We start from the raw sequence: 22,759 nt of genomic DNA on the forward strand, positions 1-22,759 counted from the left end.
TTATAGAATTTTGATTAATAACTTTCTAAGATCTTTTGGATTATTTTCTCCCATTTTCCCCAGGACTTTGTATCTAAAAAGCATTCTTCTGTGTTTCCAGGCAAATGCCCCCAGGTGACTATGTAACAAAGCCTGGGGACGCAGACTCATTTTACAGCGACATGCCTCCAGGTGTCAGTACGAACTCTGGCTGCAGCTCCAAGAAGAGGTCAGCCTGCCTGTCGCATCTGCAGATTTGCACGCTGTCCTTCACTCCCTCCTTCCCATCTATTTCTCAGAACATCTCACTGTTTGGCTTCAGGTGTGCCATCTCATCCACACTCATTCATCCACTGGCAATAGTGTGCGTGCGTGTGTGTGTGTGTGTGTGTGTGTGTGTGTGTGTGTGTGTGTGGGCGTGTGTTTGTTGGGTTCTCTACATCACTGGAGAGTTCATGTCTTGATTTCTTTCTATTGTAGCTTACGTTCTCTATCGCTTTCTGTGAGCATTTTGAAGTTGAATCAAAATGTTTTGCCAGTAGATAATCAAGCAGAAAGTATATTTCATTTCTCATGTCGTGTCTCATTCAACTGCCGTAGTATTTTTTTAAAGCGAGTAACGTTAACAATCTGCTACAATGCTTCAATGTTTCTCACTCCTCCACTAATGCGACGGGATCAGAAAAGCATTGCGGCAGCTTTTAAAGGACAATAAGCTGATGACATTCCGCCCGTTGTGCTTCCGTGTGCGTGTAGATCCAACGGACTCTCCCACTCGTGGAGCGAGAGAATCCCAGATGCCAAACACATCTCTGATATCTGTGAAAACGGGCGACCGAGGAGCAACTCCTGGCAAGGTAACGTACAAATTCACCACAGGAGTAATTCCTCCATTGCAGTCCTACTTATACTTGTACTCTCGAACGCAATTCATGTTTTACTTTGTTTAAGATCTATGTTCTGTTTTTATGTGCAGGAAATCTGAGCGGTAATCGCAAGAAGCTGAAAGGAAAGAAGTTCCGCGCTCGCTCCAACTCCACAGAGTGAGTTCTTTCTGGCCCGTCGTTCATATTGTGAGGTTGAGGAACATTGTAGTGGGATGTGCATATAAGTAGAGGATTTAGGATTTAGTGCTGTTGTGAAAAAGAAGTCAAGGTTACAAGCAACAATTTTGACATTTAAAGGAACATCTCCGAAAGAAAGCAGCCTTTTAAGATCAGCCTCGCTGAATCATTTCAGCAGCTCAAAGAGGATGTTGCTCAAAGTCACAGATCTAAAAGAAGCTCCTGATCTTCACCATCTGTGGCTTTGGCTGAATCTGAAACCCTTCAGATTTTTTTATAATAACGTCACCTCCCCAATTTCCTCAGGACGCTTTCCCCCGCCAAGTCCCCCACTTCCTCTACAGGGTCCATTGCATCGAGCAGGAGGTACCCGTACCCCATGCCCCCTCTGCCCGATGACCAGAGGAAGGCCAGCAGGCAGAGCGCCAAGGCAAGTATCAACCGCATTAGAGATTAGCAACCGGTTGCCCAGATGGTGCATCAGTTGTCCGACGCTAAGACACATTAATGAGATTAAATTGACCACTTTCACGTCCCTCATCTGTACGGTCGCGCCATTATCAGGCTTTTAACGTCTTATCTGAAAGACTTTTGTAGTGTGTTGGATGGCTTTATGGATTCAAAACTATGAACACTGAAGGTTACTGAAATACTGCCAATGAAGATCCTGATTTACAGAATCAAAGAAAATGTTCATAAAAAGTGTTTTCTTGCCTGATCCTTTCTCCTGTCTTTGTTTTGCTCTTCTCCGTCCCCTCAGCTGTGGGAGACTTCAATATAAGCCTTCTTACCCGCCCAGTTCTCACGGAAATACACCCGTCTCTCCTTTTCTATGGATGAAAAACATAAAAATGAAACAAAATTGACTCTAAGCGATTGAAGAGAAACAAAGCGAGAGATCCCCCCCCTCCCCTCTCCCCCAAAAGTAAAGGCGTGTATGTGAGTGACTGTGTCCAAGCATCTCGGAGGCCGTCCTGCCAGGCGCCGTCATTCAGTGGACCTCTGCAGGACGATGCAGAGAGCCGGCGGAGAGAAACCACCTCCACAATCACTCCAGACCAGCTGGAGCTGAGACTGAGCTGTCCCCGTCTGCTCAGGCCCCAACTACCGGACTGGAAACCCCCCTCTTACCCTTTAACCTGTCCGCACACATTACTCACAAGACTTCATAACCCCACCCACCCTCCCTTTGCTCGTTTCTAGCAAGAAGAAACCGTGGAGCCAGGAGCAGGTCGCCGTATCACGCTGCATCTCTGGATTTGTGGGATCATTTTGACGCACGCAAATCACTGTAGAAACTCCGGCACCGTATGCATGAGTCAACCCTGATCGTCGGCAGCGTCCTCCGGCTGAGAGGACGAGACAGTGGTCCGATCTGAGAAGAGAGCATGCTACGGGGCAGTGATTTTAATACCTTCTGTAGGCTTAGATGCTTTCTCTCTACTATAGGTAACCCATATTGTATCACTAGTTATTACCCATGACAGGGACCCGACCCGACCTTCAGTTGCGCGTGTGTAAATATGTACAGTAATAATACACACAAAGTATGGTCTGGCTTTTACTTTGAAGGGGGACACGAGTGAGACGTCTCCTCCCGCTGTGTTGTGTCGTGGACAGAAGCGGGTTCCCGTAGACGAGCTTAGGAGACCCCCGCACTCGTTCTTCTGTCTGTGTTTCTAGTCTTTCTGTCCAAATCCTTTTGCCTCCCACTGGCCTCTTTCCTGTGTGACCGCGACCTCTTTAGCTTATTTTCCATCCACAGCCGAATGTAAAATTGTTTTTATATTATCTTAACACTGATTTCCATCCATCTCTGGGAGAAATACAAAGACATCCGGTAATGACTGAGGGAAGTATCGATATGAATGTGGATTGTGGCACATTGAGAAAGCTGCTGGAGGCTGTCGTTGAGTATTGTTTAGAAAAATTCCAATAGTTTTATGTGCTTTTCCGGAGGGAAATATCAGGGATGTGTTTGCTGTACCTGTAGGTTTTTGGACATTTTAAAAATTGATCATATTAAGATCTTAGTTCCCCCTTAATTCTACTTTTGAGCAGTTTGCTCTCACATTCACTGTGGCAGCGAGTAAATTTGAATGGATGAATGTTAGAATAAGAGTTAACGTGAGAGCAGGTGACCTCACCTGGACGAGGAACCTGGACTGCGGTGGAAATGTGCATTTTGGATTTAGCGTAACGATTGAGATATTTAGCCTTGCAAATGATTAACTATGCTGTACAGTGCTTGCTGTTTGAGCTTTGTGAAGACCAACAGCATGACAGCTCTATAATTAAACGGTTTCATTTTTCTATTCACGAGGCGATGACTGAGGGAAGTATCGTGCACCACCGACTCTACTGCTCCTCGTCAAAGCGCCAGTGCTGACGTAATGCCGGTGTAACTATCTACTATTAAGGTTCATTTTCTTTGAAACTACTCCCATCACACTCTCCAAAAGCAAGTCCTTTGTACACTTGCAACTCATTGTTCTGCATTGTGTGGAAACTGTTGCCTCGAGGCACTGCGGTTTGTAATTGACTGTTTTTGTTCTGGTGTGGCCACTTATTCATTTGTAATTCATGTATGCGTTAAGACTGTATAGTTAGCAAGATCTTTGCAGTATTGGACTATTGTTGCAGTTAGAATCTTTTCTTATTATTAAGTACCTTTGTAACGTTCACTTTGTTCTCAGCGTTATGTACAGCAACGATTCAAACAGTAATTAAGTGCATTATTGTAATTATGTGGGTTGGTGAGTTTGAATGGAGACCGTTTTTTTGTCCCGGGGCCACATAGAAGCAGTCGTTCCTCTGGCATGTGCTACTCTGTATCACGTAGGGTTTGGACACACGTAATGTTGTATATGAGTTCCATATTGGCTCATGATTTGCCTTCTACCAGCGCTTTCTTCTACGCTTTCGTCAGTGTCTGGTGGCCCAGTCACCTTCCTGGACACCGAGGCTCCCCGAGGGCGTCGGCTCAGCCGCGAGTAATGTTTTTAACATCAGAATACTGTGCAAACAAAAAACAAAAAAAATCTCTCCCGGTGTTACGGACTTTGCACTATAAGACATTCTGAGGACTCCGGATGGGACCACTTGGACCGCACTCGATTCTCCGAGCGGATCTGCTGTGTCGGCCTGCGCGTAACAGGACCGCTCTGTGTCAAAAAACGTCCCCTCGGATGAGTTGTCTGTCTCCATCTGGCCAGAGACTTGAATGTATTCATGTACCACCCAGTCTCAACCACATGGTCCCATTCTGCCAGACACGTCGGTTCTCTGCTGCAGGAGCTGAAAAACTAGTTCAAAACTAAATACTTGCTGTCTTTTTTAATCTTTATTTTTTAATTTTGCCTGAATGTTGTACAGACTGATGCAAAAATCAATCCCCATATTTTTTCCTCTTAATCATTCAGTATTGTAATATATTTAATATAAAATAAAACTTTCATCAACACATTCGTCTATGCTTGAATTTGTAATAACCTCCATTTTGACTTTCTAGGAAACACAATGGTAAACCGGTTTACTGGTAAAGTCCCTCCTTGTTTTTTTTGATGGACAAATATTTTCTGATCCTGTATGTATTGTGCTTTGAATTATAAATAGGTTTGTAATAACAAAATATCATTTTGAAAATCAAGAGTCAGTTTTGTATCTCAACAGTTTTATGACAAAGGGTGATTTTCTTGATATTGGCCTTTCTTTGTGTATTAAATTGAAATAATCCCTGGCCCCATGTCACGTTAAATAAAAACTAGTTCAGAGATTTTAAACTCTGCAAAGAGACGACACTGGTGACATTCCAAAACATTGCAATTGTTACATCCCTGAAACGGATATTGCAAAAAAGAGTGCAATCGGATGAAACAGAATTATTGTCAGGTAACATTTCACCTTTCTGGCTGATCGTTGCATTCTGTATCATTTCAGTGCTTTACTTGCATTTGCTTGTCTTACATAATTTCATAAGCATATTAATCCGCAATGTTTCTTTTCTCTCTAAAGATGGACCTTAGTAACTGTGGCCAAGAATTTGACAGCAACCCTTCTTGTGACCAGAAGTGACTTTCTGCAGCACAGATCAACTTGTTGAGCGTCGTAACGTTGGAGGTGAAAGTCAGTGATAAAATCCTCCTCCATTAACCTCAACGGACAGCTGCTTTTATACCAAAGTTAAACCAGCTTTCATGTTGCGCGATCCATCATCGTAGGCTGTGTGTCCCGAAGAAATGTGTCGCATTGAGTGTGTTCATCGCAAGTGCTCATGTGATTGCCGCCTCAAAGCTTGCAGTCTGTCTTGGTGGATGTCGTTGGTTGCCGTCGCTGCGTCGTCGTCGAGCGATTCTCGGATGCACCTTTTCAAACGGTCCACACCAAACCCGGTGGTGGCCGAGACGGGAACAATGTGTCTGAAGGTCATGCAGCTCTTTGGCATCATGTCATCGGGCAACAGATGCGAGAATTCTGCAGGAAGGAAAACAAAAGCCCAGTGTGTGTTACTGCACTTTAGCACGTCGCAGGCAGTGCACATCTGTTAAGGACATAGTCGTAGTATACAGTGTCATAAAAATCCATAACAATCCAAGAATATTAGTTCATAAAAATGCAAAAAAAAGAAAGAAAAAGTGACAAAGTCCAACACGAGGCAAAAGCTTGCCGTCCATTTGACCTCGTGAATAAGTTTACTGATGAGAAAGCTTTTGCTTAACTACAGCTCTATTCATGAATTTGCATAGTAGGTAAGAGGGAACTCATAAAAAGGTAATGAATAACATTTTGAAGAATCTATTAGATTTTACCATCTGGGTTCTGAAGTTGCTGCTTCAGCTCTGCTAGTTTGTCCTCAGCGTCAGGCAGGTCCATTTTATTCACCACCAGTAAAGCAGGTTTTGATACGAGCTCCTCTTTGTACAATTCCAATTCCTTGAGGCCACAATGAGAGAAGATGAGATGCAGGCGAATCAATGTTGTGCATGAGTTGGATGGAGCCAGGTTTGAGTATGACTAGCTCAAATTCAACCTTTTGGGGGTAAAAACCACAAGACTTTTGCAGTATCACCTTAGTGAGAAGCTGAACGGCTTCAAAGGGCGACCGAAACGGCGTTTTGCTTGCCAGCTGGAAACCGCAAACATCTACCTGCAGGCAAAGCACAACCAGATCAAACTATCATGATCACCTAGTTATTCAGACTACAATCAAACACACATGGTTGGTTTCAGCTTATGTACTTTCTGCCACTACGTACCACAAACAGGAGCTGCTTGGTCCTCTCAACGTGTTTTAGAAACTTGTGACCCATGCCTTTGTTCACATGAGCTCCCTCGATCAGGCCGGGCAGATCAGCAACAGAAATCTATCGAAAGTAAAAACTCTTAATAAAAGGGCCAGTTAAAAGGACAATACAGTACAATGTATCCCAATACCTGCTTGTAATCTTCATACATCAGTTTGCCGATCTGCGGCCTCAAAGTTGTGACTGTGAAATAAAAAATGTCACTAATTTAAAAAAAGAAAGAAAAGATTCAAAAAGTCTGTAGATGTGCGTTGTGTTGCGTACTCACACGCATAGCTGGCGATCTGAGGCGTGGCGTTCGACATGGCAGTCAGAAGGGAGGACTTCCCTGCATTTGGGAACCTGATCGTCAGCACAACAACAAAAAAAATAAGCGTTTTCATTTTTGTGCCAATTTGAAATGATCAATAATGTCTGTGTGTGTGTGTTTTCTGCACTCACCCGACAAGGCCCAGGTCAGCAATGAGTTTGAGGTCGAGCCTTATGTGCTTCGTCTGGCCCTTACTGGGCTGAAACGCAGAGTGGAAGGAGCCTCCTGCTCCTCCTTTCACCACCATCAGCCGATCACCGTCAGTATTCAGGTCACCTTGGAGGGAGAGGGGGTTAAACATACTTCAGTGTATCCTGCAACACCCCTTTGCTACAGACATTTCATTATAGATATCCTAAGTGACTAAAGTAAGTAGAAATAAACGGTAACATCGTAGCACGGAATATGCTGACCGAATGGTGGAGGTATTTCAAAAGAAGCTCAGCACACCAACTATTTTGCCATTGTCACCGGTGACCGTGATACCGACAGGAGCCAAGATCTCTTTGTCCTTCCCCCTCTCGCCTTTCAGGGCGCGCACACTGCGGATGTAGAAAACGCACACATACTTGTTGTACAAAATGAGACAAAGTCATAAACATCAACTCACGTCACTGACGATGACCGTTGCAAAGACAAACCTGCTGTTGGCTCCTGCTCCGGCTACGAAGCGCTTCTCGGGATACTTGTCCTTTATCCTCTTTAAGGTCATGTTCTTTGTAGCCACCACCCAAACATCTCCCCCGTCCCCTCCTTTCCCCCCCAGGCGGGGTAGACCCATGCCGCCGCCGCCTCCACGGACGTACACGCGCAGGTTGTCCACAAAGTCACCGTACTGCAGGAGGCAGAAAAGACTGATTAGTGATGGAGGAAGAAGAACGGGAGGAAGAGACATGACCACATTGGATAACTGTGGCTTATAGTTAAATATAAACATTGCATTTAATACAGTCACAATATTCCTTAAAACCAAAGGTAGGTTTTATGGGACATTTAGATGTGTTAACTTAGCAATGAGTATGACATTCTTACAACTTGTTTTTTGCTGTTTGAGTATTTTTGTTTTGAAAAGAGAAAATTATTTTCAGAACATGGATCAACAAAATGACGCCAGCAAGCTCAGGATAAAAAGCTGGTAAGTGTATTGTTTCAGCAAATATTTGTAATTCATAATAATTATTAAAAATTCTTTGTGCTTTAACTGTACATCAAATTAAGCACATTAAGAGTGCCACAAACATTAATCTGTCAGCTAACTAGTTCCTACTATCCCATTCAGTCCCGGATGGGTTTTATCGTATTAACAATATTCGAGCTGAGGCTCAAACAGCGAGTGAGTGTTGATGTTTTCACCAGCTAGCAGTTAGCTTGTCAGCCAATGTCACTGCTGCGGTGGTTAATAAACAGACAGTTTTGAATCGTTTCCCTGAGATTAAAATGATGACTGCTTCGCTACTTACTTTCCGGAAGCAGATTCTACTCAACTGGACCATCGTTAGTGGCGTTTTTCGCCTTTGATTTGTATGTTTTTGATCGAGCTAACGGCTTGTCGACATGTGTTTGTATGAAGGACCGGAAGCGGTGCATTCCTCTAATTTCATTGGATATAGCGCGAGGAGGCGGGACTTCGTAAGAGTGTGTGACAGCTGCTGGAACCCTGAGTTAAGAGTTTTACTAAAATGTTAGTTTGTAGCGCTTCTATATCCGTCCAAATTAACTCAAGAGCATAATTCAAATGTTAAGTTAGTTGCACACTTAATGGTTAAATGTGGAAACATGTCTTTAGCTTCATTAAGGCATTATTATGAGAAATGTTGTCATTATAATGACTTACAGGATCTTTATTTTGCTTCCATGCATATGGGCTTAAAGGTACGTCAGAAACAATGCTGTCCAAGGGCATTACTGAGATTCGGGCAAACATTTCATAACAAAGCCCACTCCTCGAGCAGCAGGTCGGCGGCGCAGTGAGGATGCTGCGAGGATGCTCTTCATCTTCCCTCTTTTCTCCGTGAACGCGCACACGCCTGCCGGTGCAGAGATGCGCACGTGAGGCGGCCAGAACACGCGGTTTCTCTCTCACTCGCCCTCTGCCGTCAAGGCGCAGAGGAGATCCACCTCCGAGGCTACCGTCGTCTGCACGTCATCCAACTGCACGGAGGTAAATGCGCGCGCGTCTATGCGTGTGTCTGCGTGCGCGCGCGTGTGTGAGTGTGTGTGTGTGTGTGTGAGAGAGAGAGAGAGAGAGAGAGAGAGAGAGAGAGGTTGGCTTATTATGTCATGATAGAGGCTGGACCTCCCACCTGTATCTGTGTATTTATACAAACGCAGGCGGGGGTCGTGATAACTGGACGCAACTGGGACAAAGAGAGCTGCATCACAACGAGGTGAGAGATCGTTGTTCTAGGACGGGTTCTGCGGAGGTGTGAGTTTGACCTAAATTGCGCAATGATGTTGCACAGAGCCGCATGTCGCATGTGCTCCGTGGTGCCTCGATGGATGCAGGATGCGAGGAGTCGAGCGGATACGGTGGGAGGTTTTAACCCATTCGATCGATGCGCATTGCTCCGTAACGCACTGCTACATTGTGCTGCAGTAAGAACCACACACGGGTAGATTGTTGTATTCACCTCATATCAAGCTGGTTGGAAGTTTTGTAACTGACCGGGTGCTCAATGCGAATGGGCACAAGTTGCAAAGGGCCGAGCACACCTTTTAAACAGTTACTAAGAAAAATACAACAACAAAAAAACGAAATTGAAATGCATGGACATTTTAAAGCCGGTTTCCGAATAAAAGACAGGTGTTTTAATAACATTTAGTTTCATATTTTGTCTATCTACTGCAGCTGTTAGGCTAAACGCACATCACTCTATGTTCTAGAAAAGTGTAGTGTATCGTCTGCACACAGGCTTCACAATGAGGCCATGTAGACACTCGAAGGTCAGTAGGCCAACAAACCAAAATACGTGCAACATAATCAAGTCAACATTTCTAGTAATCTCACATGTTTTGCTATGAATGTGGGGGTTTTCCTCCCAAGCAGCTTGAAATGAAATGAAACTGTGGATTACTTTGGTATTAAAACATACATTTCGCTTATCAATTTCTCCCGCATCCGTTCCCATCATCTCATTTTATACAATCTTACTTTTAACAACATGGTGCCACAGCAGTATGAAGAGTTAACTGCATTGTGTATCATTATCATCACTCAGAGAAATAAAATGATGCACAGAGTAAGAATCCCACTCAGGCTAATGGAGGGGCGCTGAATATACAACTGATCTGGTTTCCTTTGTTGAATAAGACAAAATATACAATTGAAAACTCCCGAAGCCAGTAAATGAACATTTAAACTGCGATTGTCTTATGATACATATTCTTTCCATACTGTTTACTGGTGGAGATGTTGACAAATAACAATCTAAATGCAAATTAGAATACATTCCTTTGGATTATATGGGATCTCCTGAAACCCACCGACAGTGCGAGACTCTAATTTTGGTGTGTAATTGAAATTGTTAGAAAACTGTAAACACTGTCGGGTTCGTCAAATGGACCAGTGGAGTGGAAATACCACCGGCAGCGTGCCAAGTTTTGGTTAGTAGGAACTTTGGAGCTGGGTGCAGGGGGGCACTGTTTGCCGGGGTGGGTGGGTAATGTTTTGGCGGGATTGCCTGTGTATGTGTGTGTTGTGTGTGTAGTGTGGTAGTGGTAGATGGGTATGACAGGAGGAGGAGCTCTGTCAACCTGCCAGGACCACATTCTCACCCTGCTGCTGTGGAAATGGGCGGTAAAGACATAAACATGCCCGGTGGGATTAGGGCCCACTCGGAGGAGTGATCAGAGGGGATTTGCCGCCCGGCGGGCGCACAATGGCACAGTCGCGTAACACACAAACACGCACTACACATGCTCAATGGCAACGTTTTACCAACAGACACAGGCCTATATAAATCTGATTAGAAGTCCCTTTTGTTTGGGAAGCGGCACCGGGGTTTACAGCGGCTAGTCTCGCCGCCGGCCACGTTTGATAGGACAAGGGGGGGGGGGTGTGGACGTTGGCGGGATGGCAAAGAGAAAAAAAAGGGGGTGGAGGGGGCACGTTGTGTTGTGGCGGGGCGTTTCCATGTGTTTGAAGGCCCAGACAGGGAGGGTCATAGCTGTGTGGCAGGACAATAACAGGATGAATAACGCTTTTTTTCTGGCGTGTGCGTCAGCTGATGGATGGTGGACGGATGCAGGATCCGAGCTAACGTGAGACAACGACAACAGCATTGGCAGACAACAAAGACAGAAAGCCCGTTTGAGTGTGTTCAGCGCACAAAGGGGCCTCTGCGTTTAGTAGGGCACTAAATAGAGGGCTACAGAAATGCCCGGAACTTTCTTTTCATTTCTACCATTCCTCCGCAGTGCCGGCGCCGGCCCAGGCTGCAGCCATGCCTCTACTGGAAGAGACCACTATGCCCCAAGAGCACCCACCCACTGTCCCTGTGGTTATCATAGGTAAACATCTTGCGCTTGACCTTTGGACCTTTAAGCATGCCATGCTTTAAGTTTAATCTCGCTCCCGTAAAACACCAGAAGCATTCTTTCTTTTTGAACTTGTGTCACTCATTGTGTCGGATCCTTCCTAAACCTGTTATTTGTTTTCAGGCAACGGCCCTTCGGGTATTTGTTTGTCCTACCTGCTGAGCGGACACAAGCCTTACCTAGATACAGCAACTGTCCACCCAAACCCAATACTGTACAGGAAGCTGCAGGAGAGCAAGCACCTATCGATTACTGAGCAGGTAAAACCACTAGAAGAAGAGTGTTCCTGTATGATCACAGTCACTCAGCCGTGTCATTATCATGCCCTGTTTCTTGAAGGATCTGGAATATTTGAGTGAAGGTCTCGAGGGGAGGTCAAGGAACCCTGTAGCTGTGCTTTTTGACACGCTGCTGCACCCCAACGCTGACTTTGGCTACGAGTTGCCCCCTGTCCTTCAGTGGAGGAGGGACAAGCAGCAACACATCCCACATCTGGTGCTGGGGAGGGCAACGCCTGGAGGCGCCTGGCATGTGAGATGCAACGTTTAGTCCGCTGCAAGTCTTGCACCTATCAATCCGTTGTTTTGTCCTCTGACATTGCATTCTCTCTTCTTTTCCCTCAGGCGATGGAGGGTTCCATGCTGACCATCAGTCTGGGCATCTGGATGGAGCTTCCCGGGGTCAACTACAGGGACCTGACCAACGGGAAACACAGGTACCGAAAGGGGGGTTGACCGTAAAAACGCGGCTTAAGCCTGGGTTTTATTCCGCTGTTACCGCTCATCATCTATCTCTTCTTCTCAGGGATGTAACCAGTGACCGAGCCACCCCAGAGGAGATCTCCTCCTATTACCGCGACTATGTCAAGTTAAAGGGCCTGCAAAAGAATTTCGTTGACAACACCTACGTGACTTCTATCCAGAAACTGTGTCGGGAGCACGAGGAGGAAGGCCTGGAAAAAAGGCACAGTGGTCAGGGAGGTGGAGGGTTGGGAGATGTGGGAAATGGAGTTGAGTGTCTAAATAACGGAGCAGGGGGGGCTCTCTGGGAAGTGAGGGGATACCAGCAGGTGCAAAATGACACCCATGTGCCCTTCTCTCTATTTGCGGAGAATGTTGTTCTGGCCACGGGTGCATCCGACTCGCCGGTCCGATTAGGCGCGGAGGGCGAGGACCTTCCGTTTGTATTCCACAGCATCTCAGACCTGGGTTTGGCCGTGAGCCAGAGAAAACTGGACGTGAACTCTGATCCGGTCTTGATTGTCGGTGCCGGTTTGAGCGCTGCGGATGCAGTTCTGTGCGCTTGTAACAGCCACGTAAGAGTGCTGCATGTCTTTCGTAAGAACGTCGGCGACTCTGACCTCATCTTCAAACAGCTGCCCAAGACCCTGTACCCAGAGTACCACAAAGTCTACAACATGATGTGCTCTCAAAGCTACACCAACACGGCTCCCTCCTCTGCTTTAAACGGACCTCAGGCAGCAAGTATTGCCTCCTCAGTGTGTGCCAAGATGTGCCCGAAGCCCCAGCTCGCCGCGGGTAGTGTGGCCGGTAACGCCGGTGTCGACCTGTTTCCCGACTACACCAGCTTCCCCGAACACTGCTTGGTTTCCTTCCAGTCCGACAGGAGGTGTTTGCTGCAGGGGAACAACTCCCTCAAGGCATTCAAGATCTCCATGGCCCTCGTGCTGATCGGGACAAACCCCAACTTGTTTTTCCTGAAGGGCCAGGGCCAGTACTTGGGTCAGGATCCCACAAAACCCATCTCCTGCACGCAGAACCCCATTGACATCCACCCCTACACCTTTGAGTGTACCAGGGAGCCGGGCCTGTTCGCCATGGGCCCGTTGGTGGGAGACAACTTTGTTCGCTTTTTGAAGGGTGGTGCTCTGGGCATCGCCTCGTGTCTGCTGAAGAGGCTCAAGCAGAAGGGGACGCTCATCGGCGACGGAGGGAACGACTTCATTTGAAAACGCGGTGGAGAAAAGACCGGTTACCAGAGTGTCGTCTGACTTCACAAGAAGGCCAGTAGTCCAAGCTACCATGTGCCAATGTTTTCTAGTTAATAAGTAACCCCAAGACTGAATGGGATCTTTTCTTCATCAGGGTTATTTATTAGTTCACCATGTGTCTTTCGCTGCATTTATTAATGGCAGTTAAAAGTTGAGGCTGTAACGCTCATCATCCATGCAGCTTGTATTGTGTGAGTGACAGAAACTCGCTGCTCTATCTGTGGTCTCGCCGACAAAGTTACCTTAATCCGAACTCCAAGACAAACTGTAGTGGTGAGTAATTGCAATAGTACACAAGCTTTAACTGAGAGCATGTTGTGGCCAAACAGGCTTATTAGCAATCTTAAATGTTCCTGATTATTCTGAGCCTACCCTTTAACTTCAGAAGATTCTTTGTTTAGCGTTGTTGGTATTTGAAGCCATACACCTAAAAATAGTTCTAAAAGGTCTAATAATAAAGTGTCGCTGCGGTTATAGTGCTACTGAAGCTGTCTATGCAAATAATTTCACTTGCGGATCGGACTGTATTCTTGCACAAACACATCAAATATCTTCGCAAAAAGATGATCTTCAAAGGATCACTCTGGTGTTAAACATATTTATTTTATTTTATTCTATACAATATGCAATCTTCAAATGGTACTCCGTTGAACAATGTATATCCCGGCATTTAAAAATGAATTATTTTTAGATTTACACTCAGGACAAAAACAAACCTTGTCGCACAAAATACAACTGAATGCGCATCATCTTCTTCAGAAAGCGTACTTTGAATTCAGAGACATGGAAACTTCTCATCAAATGAAGACACTCCTTTAATTGTGTCACACGACAAAGATTAATTAAGCAAAGTAAAGATGGGAATGGTGTTCTTATGAGAGGGTTCTATATAGAAATATTAGAAAAATGGAAATGAACAATTAACAATAATTCATGACTAAAACCTTTTAATGAAGGTATAGTTCTTGCCTTCATATTCCATTTCTCTAAATGCAACAATCATGTTATGCACATTTTCTTCTTTTAGACTTTGGCTAATTAGTGGCAGCTCATCTGAAACAATATAGATGCACAAGGAGAGAAAAGTAAACAAAAAAAATGGCACACTTGATTTCAAGAACCATATCAAATAAATGATTTACCTTTAATGGTTTTAGAAAGCCAAGTCTCCGCATCCTCTTTGTATTCTCATGATTATGTTGAGCCATTTTTGGCTAAAAGCTAAACTCCATATAAGTTTTGTGATAATAACCAACCCTACATGCATCTTATAGCAAATGCTTCTTCTATTTGTTAAGTACACCTTCAAAACAAACAGACATTGTTTTGCCAATTGTCAAAAAAACTTTTAACCTTTGACCGGTTGTGAGCAGAAGCAGTAGCAAAATATTCTTCCTTTCCAAGATGGTCTCCTCCCTTCCTATGCAGCAAGCATCGTCTGTTCGTCTCCTGCCCATTGCTTTTCTATTGTGATGCAACACCTAGATTATTTTCTTAAATGCAACATGCTACTCAGTGCATGTGTGTGTGTGCGTGTGCGAGTGGGGTTAATGTATTAGATAAATAATTTGTTACTGTAGTCACATTACTTTTTCCACTAACAAAGTTAGTAGTTTTACTGAATAAGTTTTGCTGATCATAACAGTCAACTAGTGATCATGTTTTTTCCTGTGTTAAATATTACATTTCAACTGTATACCAAACATTGTTGAATCTTGTATATTGTTTCTATATGAATATTAAATATATGCATGCAGGCATGAAATATTGCCTTGCAGCAGTTGCTGTAAGCAAAAGACAGAAGTGCATTTAAGGAATCAAGAAATTGTGCAACTCAGAAGTGGAGATAACCCTTTAAAACAATGAATGATTACAGATTTAAATCGGCTGTAGATGTAAAAGATGGAATCCTGTTTGGACACTTCTGTAGAGCACTTTCAACTAAGAGCTTTCTGCTCACTTAATGGAGAACCAACAGGTTTGTTGTGTGTTCATCTACATTCGTGGCACTTTCCCTGAACAGGAATAGACAGGTGGGCTTCCACCCACCAGGCCTGTAGAGATTCTGGCATGACAACGACATTTATCCAAACAGTTTATAGATCTGTAAAAGTTCCTGTTGGCTCACGTACGACAGTCCAACAAGCACCTCTTTAAACTTCAGCCAGAACCAGGGAAACGCAACTGGTCTCCACTTCTAAAACAAAGTGACGGCTGCTTTCAGCATGCAGAGTTTTAATGCTCTCTTGTACAACCGAAGAGTTTCTAATGTTTTGTATGGCGCGTTTTTATTATCATTGACAAATAAAACTTTGAGAGAAATCTCTGAAGATGTGTGTTTTGTTACATTGTTGGCTGTCAGTGGCTTCATTACTTACATTCAGAGATAGAAAGAACAAGAACAACGGTTATACCAAATACTGGAAAACATTTCTGATCAATTTAGCAGTTATAGTTGAAATACAGATAAAGATTAATCGTTCATTTGTTTTCTGGAATCTTTTCTTTTACTTTGATGATATTTCCTGTGTCTTTGAAAGCAATTCACTCCGAAGGCATCTCATCTCCTCCTGGTTTGTTTGGTGGGGTTGTACCTAAAGACACACAAAAGATTTGATCTTAAAGGTCCGTCCTGGTCAGGATGGGCTTTTAACATTCCCCATTGATCATTCCTCGATGTTCCATTTTGAACAAATCATAAAAGCTCCCAAATGAGGCACTATAAACCGAGGAGAGTGTTTGAACAGCTTAGAGCAAACAGGCTTCCTGTGAGCCACGTCTGGAAACTTCGTTTAGACCTACCAGAAAAAAGATAATCGTGAATTGTTTGCTTAGCAGCAGAGTGTGTTCCCTTGACCGCACGACTGACTGAGCATGAATCAGTGATCAAACAATTCAGCCTCGACACACACACACACACACACACACACACACACACAATCTATCTCAGACACTCTCATTTCTGCTTAGTCAAAGAAAAGACGTCAGCGACAGCTTACAAAACCTCCGTTACTTGGCAACCGCTGTGACGAAAGACTCCCCATGTCCTGATTGGATAAAGTGAAGCTACAGTGGCAACAGGTGGATGGTTTGCATTTAATCATATAGCGTCTCCTCCTGATTATAATGACTGAAGGTTTAGAATGTTTACTGGAATCGAGCAGGTCGACCACAAGAGACACGCGGTGCATTTTTATGTCAAAGAGAAACAAAGCACAACAGGTCATATCGTAGTTGCGATGAGGTCTAAATAGAAAAAGGTGCTTTTGACAAAGAGACAAGAACCTGTACCTTTCGAGCCAAACAATGAACACTAAAGGGGGGCAACAGTAGATCCCCTGTATGTACAGTCCTTCATACTATTTAGGATAAATTGGTTAGAGAATTACGGTCTTTTTTTTTTGTCAATAAACCCATTATTATTCACATTACTTTGAATTTCCAACTTTTCTTTTGACACTATCATGATGTTGCCACTTTTCGACTGTTGTTTATTAATTGCAGTTTGGTTTGTTCTCAGTCACCTTCTTGGAAGTAAAGCAGCACATCATTACCAATGATCAATAAAAGCAGCAGAATGAGCCTGTTTTACGTCTAATGACAAAACAGAGGCAAGATTAATTGGTTTGGTTGCAGTCACAATCTAGATTCAACAAAGTCACTACACGTCTCTGATGATGAAATCTCACCTGAAGAGGTCATCTCCAACGCTCTCGTCCCGTCTGCTCTGACGCTCCTCCTGAAACAAACACAGGCTCGAATCAAGAAGCCAAGTCCACGGATCACAGGCGGACAATAGAGACCCAGAGACAATCGTACCTCAACTGCATCTTTCAAGAACTCATCCAGATCAGAGTTTTTCCCCCTGCTGTGAACCAGTAGATCAGATCCTCCGATGATGTGGGGGGAGCGCTGTGCACTGGTCACGTAGATCTGTCGCAAGCAAGTTTTTATGAAAAACATATTTAATCTGGTGCATGTGGAAAATAATGTATGTGGCATAAAAGATAATTTCTTAAAGGATACGGATATGTTCAAAATAGAAAACCACTAGCAGCATCTCCTTTAGAAACATGCTTCAGGTAGCTAAAAGGTTTATAGTTCTAATTGAGTAACCTCAAATCTCACAACTAGACGCCCCAAATATCCTTCGCACGGCTCCTTGCATCTGTTGTGTGAATCGCATTGTTTTTAATCTGACCTTCTGAAAGCATTTGAAGTTCTTTGCGTGGCCCTTGTTCTGCATCCTGGGGGGTCTGGTTCTGGGAGGAGCGGTCACAGTGAGCGATCTGAACTCCACTAACACCAGCCTGTTAGGTAGATCCTCATCAATCTTTGTCTCCTGCAAAACAGCACATTAATATGTCACTTTTATCAGAATGAGCGTTAATATTATTTGTTTTAATTGATATAGAATATGAAAAACAATTTAAGACAACTAAAAGGACTTCAGATTTTACAAATATAACATGCAGTTTATAAAGTATCCCCTGTAAATCCTGCGTAGTTCCCAATGATTATCAAAGCGTGGAAAACGGAATTCTAAAATTGTTAAAAGAATAATGCACAACAACAACAGAACTTACTTTGACCTCTGGTTTTATTGAAACTGATTTCAGAGGGGTCGTTGGCTCTTCCTTAGGTGGACAAATATCCACTTGGAGTAGTTCTAAATCCTGCAGGAATAAAAGGTTGTAAATGTCTCGTAATATTAAATGCTGAACAAAAATGTGTGCTAAATCAGTTCAAGTTGTAATTTTCTTTTCTCTGAATTACTGGATGAAAGAACACAAAGTAAATCCTCACCTCAATGAACGACTCGTCATCATCTTCAAAAGGAAGTAGGTCTTTGCTTGTACTGGCAGATGAAACCTCTGGACGCACGCTGGACTTTACATCAGTCTCGTACTCTAAAGGATGAACCTGCTCAGTCTTGATGGTGAAGACATCCTGGTCAGATCTTTGCTCCTTATTTTTTTCCAGGCCCACTTGCGGCCTCTGGCTCTTCACATTTTCTTCTAGGTGGACCCGTTGCCTCTTGCTTGAAGAAGAAGCCTCCTCACTATCTAATCTCTGTTTCGGTTCGGTTGAACCGAGGGTTGTAGGCGGAGCTTGCCAACCTTGATTCACTGTCGGTTGATCATCAAAGAAGTCCTCAGACATAAGAGACTCCAGCTCATCCATTTCTATCTCTTCCTCCATCTCCTTCCTCTTTCTACTACGTGGCTCCTCCTGGGCAGCGCGGTCCGATTGAGCCTCCGGCCGCCCTGCGAGGAGATTAGCTGCTGGCCGCAGTGCAGCCTGGGACTTTGCCACAGGGGCTCTGACTGAGCGCGAGGATGTTTCTTTGGACTTGGCTGAAGCGTTTGGCGTCTGCATGCTGATGGATGATTCCAGCGCGGAACGTTTTGGCTCCGACGTGACGGAGAAGAGCTCTTCCTCCAAAGGCCTCAATGACATGGAGACAAAGACTTTCATCTTGTATCGTTGCCAATCCATCGACATTAGACGATTCACTTGCTTGGTTAGCGCGCTACATTCTTACCTATTTCAAAGAGCATATGTTTACCTTTTCTTGTTGGCATTTTGGAAGAACGTGGTTAGAGTTAATTGTTTCTGTGGGGAGCCTTGTGCAGAGCGGGACACGTTGCTCCTGGGAAGGGCTGTCCGGGACCTAATTCCACTACTGCCTGCACCTGAAACTGCAAAAACATTCATTGAAGGGTTAAAGCACTAAATGGAATGAAGCGAGTGCTGAGAGGTAGATTAGGAGATTGAAACAACTCATGTTGTGCAAGCTTCGCTAATCATTTTGACTGGAAAAAGCGAATCGCTGAATAACACAAATACAAATCTAAAAAATAAAAAAAAACTGTGCATCCACCTGTTGTTTTAGACTCTGGCTTCTTCATCTGCGAGTGCGTGCTCTCTGCAGAGTTGAATGATGAGCTCATCGTATCGGGCACAACGCACTGAGTGAACGTCTTCTTAGCAAAAGGTCTGAATCCGCCGGCCTGACTGCTGTTCTGGTTTTGCGTCTCCTCAGGAGTCTCCCCGACTGCCATCACCCTCGTACCTTCACACGCGTCTTTCCTGATAAACAAGTATAATTGCACAGATTTAAAAAACGGAAAGTTTGTGGACCACTTGAGATCAAAAGTGACGCGTGCTCTGAGCCGTGCTTGCTGGTACCCTTGTGATGGCTCCGTGTTGGCCGCATAAGCCGTGATGTTCTGAGACGCTGCAGGTAACGCGGTCTCGTCCACGGCCGCGCTCTGCGACAGCGAAGAGGTGGGGATTCTGGGGGCCACTTCTGGTGCAGACTCTAAAAAAAACAGTAAACAAGGACGGAAACGAATATAAGAAGAATTATTAAGAAATGAAAATGTCGGAAATGATGAAAACCTAAAAAAAGACAATCGCAGCATTCAGTGCCTTTTGGTCCCTTCACCCACCTGAGTCTGGTGTCAGACAAGATGGATTGCAGTACTTATTACAGGAAGCATAGATGGCAGCCAAACCAATTTCCGATTCTGTGATGACTCTGAGGCCTTTTCTGTGCCAAAGAGAGCGTTTTAAAGTGTTCACAAATCATCGCACTTTGACAAATAAATCGCCAAAACACACCCTCGAGGGCTTTTGAAGAGGAGTTGGTGCCAACCTTTGAACGATGTTCTTCACAGAGTTCACCCACTCTGTGGTAGAGAAAGGAAGGGTTTGGGAGCTGGCCGTCATTACGTCGATCACACAGCTGTGTGGAGACTCCAGCAGGTCTCGGGGCAAAGAGCCCTCCTCAAGCAGCCGGCTCTCGCCGCGTCCGAAGCTCACCGCTGTACTCAGGCGCCTGAGCTGCAAACCACAAAAGAGCAGCGATGAGACAATGGACTGTGTGTTTGATTAAAAGATTTCTCTGCTTTCCTTCTTATTAAATACATACTTATTTGGCGATAACGGACATTATTGGGTCAGAGAATAAAAAGTGATGTAGATATCTTCTTCTTCTTCTACATTATATAATCTAGATCCTCCCATCAACAGTGAAAACAACCATCAGTTGCAGCTCTTCTATAACCTGTGATCTCTCCTGGAGCGATTCGTTCTATAACTGTTGTGTGTTCTGTTATCAAATCACCCTGTTCTCTAAAACAGTAGATGGAAACAAATCCAAGGAGAATGTCGCTAAACCAACATGAGATCATCACAAAGAACGAAGTAGACACACTTGTTTGGCATTGAGGAATATGAAGGTCTTTCCGCTGAAAAGCTGTCTGCGAACTGGAATCGCCGCAAGATTGACATCGTCGTTCCTCAAGCTGGGCTCGTCGATCTCCGGGATGAACCTTTACGACAACGTACGGCACATAGTTAGATAATGTTTGCTCCTGCGTGGACTCGGTTTACTCTCAGCATAAATGAGAATAAATAAAGATGGACTGTTTCGTACCGCTCAGCTTTAGGGGGAGGTGATTTTTGCCGAGCGGCTTCGCAGAACTCTGTGAAGAAGTCCGGCTTCACAATGGGACGACAGCACAGGAGGGCGGAAATGGTCTAAATAAGAGAACAGAATAAGCACATCAAACTCATATTTAAACACATCCCATTCAACCACCCAATGAGAAAACAAGAACCTTGATCGTGACTTTAGCAGAGGGCATCGCCAGGTGGGTGCAATCATCAGTCCAGTTGTTGACCAGCTTCCCACCCAAAGCCAGCAGGGCCTGAGAGATCGATGCCTTGCCATCATTGTCCAAACAGGACGAACACACCACTGGCTTCTGGTGCTCCACGCTGAGACAAAGGACGACAAATTTGTCGTGCAACATAAAATTCATGAGCATTGTGAGCGCAATCAAAAGTGAAAGGTGATCAGTGATGTGAAATATAACTAACTTGGTCTTGTATCACTAACTTACCTGAATTTGTGTTGAAAAACCCCAAATGTAACATTGTCTCCTGACTTTAAACCCACTGGCGTGTTCTCTGGGGATCGCTGGCTGTTGACAAATGAACCATACTTGGACGTGTCTTTTAAAGTCAGCGTCTAGGAAAAGAATTCACAAAGGCACTCGTAAAGTTGTTAATCAAATATGATCAATTGTTCACGTCTCAAATGTTTTGAACGGATCCCAAGCATGAAAAATCTATTCAACCTGAACTGTGAGGAAAAGTGGAGACGACATGCAGCTCCATTAACATGCTTTTAAAAATGTAATCCTTTTGAGTATTAACAGACTAGAAGCCATATGTACCAATAATGGATTGATCATGGATTAATAATCCTGCAAAGTAGTCACACTTTTAGGAAAATACTGTAGAAACTGAATGCACTGCAACACGAGTCATTATTGTACAGACCGGCATGATAACGCAGCAAACCACGTTCAGCGTATAGATGGATGGATATGCATGTAGATCAACAACAGAGCACGGAATTATGTTGCTGCACGGCTTTGAGCAACCTTTTTTTTCTGCTGTTAACAGAGTGCAAACACTGGCATCAAATGGCCAATTATCTTTGCAATGTCAATTGCTCAGTGAATTGTTTTAAGGCTTTTGAGAGATTATCTTGAACACATTGAGTCCATTAGGTGATGAATGATGATGATGATGATGATTCTCTTTCTTACTTGGTCTGCAGCAGTGAGACAAGCATGAGCTCTGCTGATGGACTGGTCATTGGGCAGGAGGATGTCGCAGTTTTTGCGCCCCACAACATACTCTTTGCAGGAGACGAGATAGTGGGTCTCACCTGTGAGGGAAAGGAGGCCGGTCATGGACCTTCTAACGGGGGAACCAGAAACTGACAACCTGACGGTGGTTGAAAGGATACTGCATTTAGCACATCGCACTTTTTCACTGGGAAAAACCTTTCCGGAGTAATAGATATGAATAAAATGAGCTAGTCGGCAAATCAAAAGACGATTACTACACAACCCGAAGAGGAGAATTGATACGTTTTTAGTGGCATTAGAAACGTTAATGACACAGCTACATTCTCCCGCCAGCTAACGTTAAGCTAACACAGAACGTTACCTCCGGGCTCCAGGGGGGTCAGTATCCACATTGTATTGCTTCTTGCTGTCTTTAATTGTATGCAAACTACTAATAAGTCAGCGGTAAGTCGACATTTTCAGTAATCAGTCGAAGGTGGACACACTCAGCGCGCTTCGGTGTGACGTACAAACTCTGCGCCGCTGCTCTCTTTTCAAAATAAAAGTATTAACCCTCATTCATCAACTGCAAGTAAATTCATTACAAACCCAAATTATTTTTTCTATTTAAAGTAATATTATACATTTCTGAGGATACAGATGTTTTACTCGCGTGTGCTCTATTTGTTACAATGTTTGCAGATATTTATTGAACAGACATAATTTTTTGGGAAGCAGGAGAATGTATATGAAAGTATGAATGTTTTTAATTACTTAATTGTTGAGTAAGTGAGTAATCAAACAAATTATACTTAGTAGTCATTTTATAAATAACATATACCAATATTACGCAAAACCAGGAATTTGACAAAGTTGTAATTAGATAATAAGTACATTTTTTATTT

At 44.1% G+C, this 22,759-nt stretch overlaps 4 protein-coding genes across 6 annotated transcripts in view; 2 read left to right on the plus strand and 2 right to left on the minus strand.

Moving 5' to 3' along the window:
- Positions 1 to 4,506, plus strand: part of adam22 (ADAM metallopeptidase domain 22) — a 40,448-nt gene extending 35,942 nt beyond the window's left edge. Inside the window, exons 27-31 of one of the 2 annotated variants that reach the window (XM_078094776.1) lie at positions 101 to 301; positions 736 to 836; positions 956 to 1,022; positions 1,350 to 1,473; positions 1,804 to 4,506. In XM_078094776.1, coding sequence (XP_077950902.1) covers positions 101 to 301; positions 736 to 836; positions 956 to 1,022; positions 1,350 to 1,473; positions 1,804 to 1,824 — 514 coding nt within the window. In that variant the 3' untranslated portion in view covers positions 1,825 to 4,506. The remainder of the gene's footprint in view (positions 1 to 100; positions 302 to 735; positions 837 to 955; positions 1,023 to 1,349; positions 1,474 to 1,803) is intronic. The other variant, XM_040166508.2, reaches the window with a different exon arrangement.
- On the minus strand, positions 4,368 to 8,296 carry gtpbp10 (GTP-binding protein 10 (putative)). Of its 2 annotated transcripts, none has more exons than XM_040166512.2 (10): positions 8,117 to 8,296; positions 7,298 to 7,491; positions 7,107 to 7,198; positions 6,788 to 6,932; positions 6,615 to 6,688; positions 6,477 to 6,529; positions 6,299 to 6,406; positions 6,112 to 6,189; positions 5,852 to 5,975; positions 4,368 to 5,516 (listed from the first exon to the last, which is right to left on the minus strand). In XM_040166512.2, exons 1-10 carry the CDS (start codon positions 8,147 to 8,149, stop codon positions 5,302 to 5,304), a joined length of 1,116 nt encoding a protein of 371 aa, XP_040022446.1. In that variant the 5' UTR covers positions 8,150 to 8,296; the 3' UTR covers positions 4,368 to 5,301. The 2 variants fall into 2 exon arrangements, with proteins under 2 accessions (XP_040022446.1, XP_077950903.1); XM_078094777.1 differs by having other exon boundaries at positions 6,112 to 6,216; positions 8,117 to 8,252.
- A 392-nt stretch (positions 8,297 to 8,688) lies between these two features.
- Positions 8,689 to 15,533, plus strand: osgin2 (oxidative stress induced growth inhibitor family member 2). Its single transcript, XM_040166510.2, has 7 exons — positions 8,689 to 8,817; positions 8,988 to 9,043; positions 11,073 to 11,165; positions 11,316 to 11,452; positions 11,532 to 11,723; positions 11,816 to 11,907; positions 11,997 to 15,533. The coding sequence occupies exons 3-7, from the start codon at positions 11,099 to 11,101 to the stop codon at positions 13,159 to 13,161; spliced, it is 1,653 nt and encodes a 550-aa protein (XP_040022444.2). The 5' UTR covers positions 8,689 to 8,817; positions 8,988 to 9,043; positions 11,073 to 11,098; the 3' UTR covers positions 13,162 to 15,533.
- On the minus strand, positions 15,475 to 22,420 carry nbn (nibrin). Its single transcript, XM_040166509.2, has 17 exons — positions 22,237 to 22,420; positions 21,831 to 21,952; positions 21,117 to 21,244; positions 20,832 to 20,991; positions 20,648 to 20,751; positions 20,426 to 20,543; positions 19,865 to 20,052; positions 19,659 to 19,759; positions 19,396 to 19,528; positions 19,088 to 19,296; positions 18,773 to 18,905; positions 18,010 to 18,652; positions 17,790 to 17,879; positions 17,405 to 17,545; positions 17,023 to 17,136; positions 16,893 to 16,942; positions 15,475 to 15,797 (listed from the first exon to the last, which is right to left on the minus strand). The coding sequence occupies exons 1-17, from the start codon at positions 22,265 to 22,267 to the stop codon at positions 15,764 to 15,766; spliced, it is 2,499 nt and encodes an 832-aa protein (XP_040022443.2). The 5' UTR covers positions 22,268 to 22,420; the 3' UTR covers positions 15,475 to 15,763.
- Between the last annotated feature and the right edge of the window lie 339 nt (positions 22,421 to 22,759).

The sequence above is a fragment of the Gasterosteus aculeatus genome, chromosome 20, assembly GCF_964276395.1.
Source record: "Gasterosteus aculeatus chromosome 20, fGasAcu3.hap1.1, whole genome shotgun sequence".
NCBI lineage: Eukaryota > Metazoa > Chordata > Actinopteri > Perciformes > Gasterosteidae > Gasterosteus > Gasterosteus aculeatus.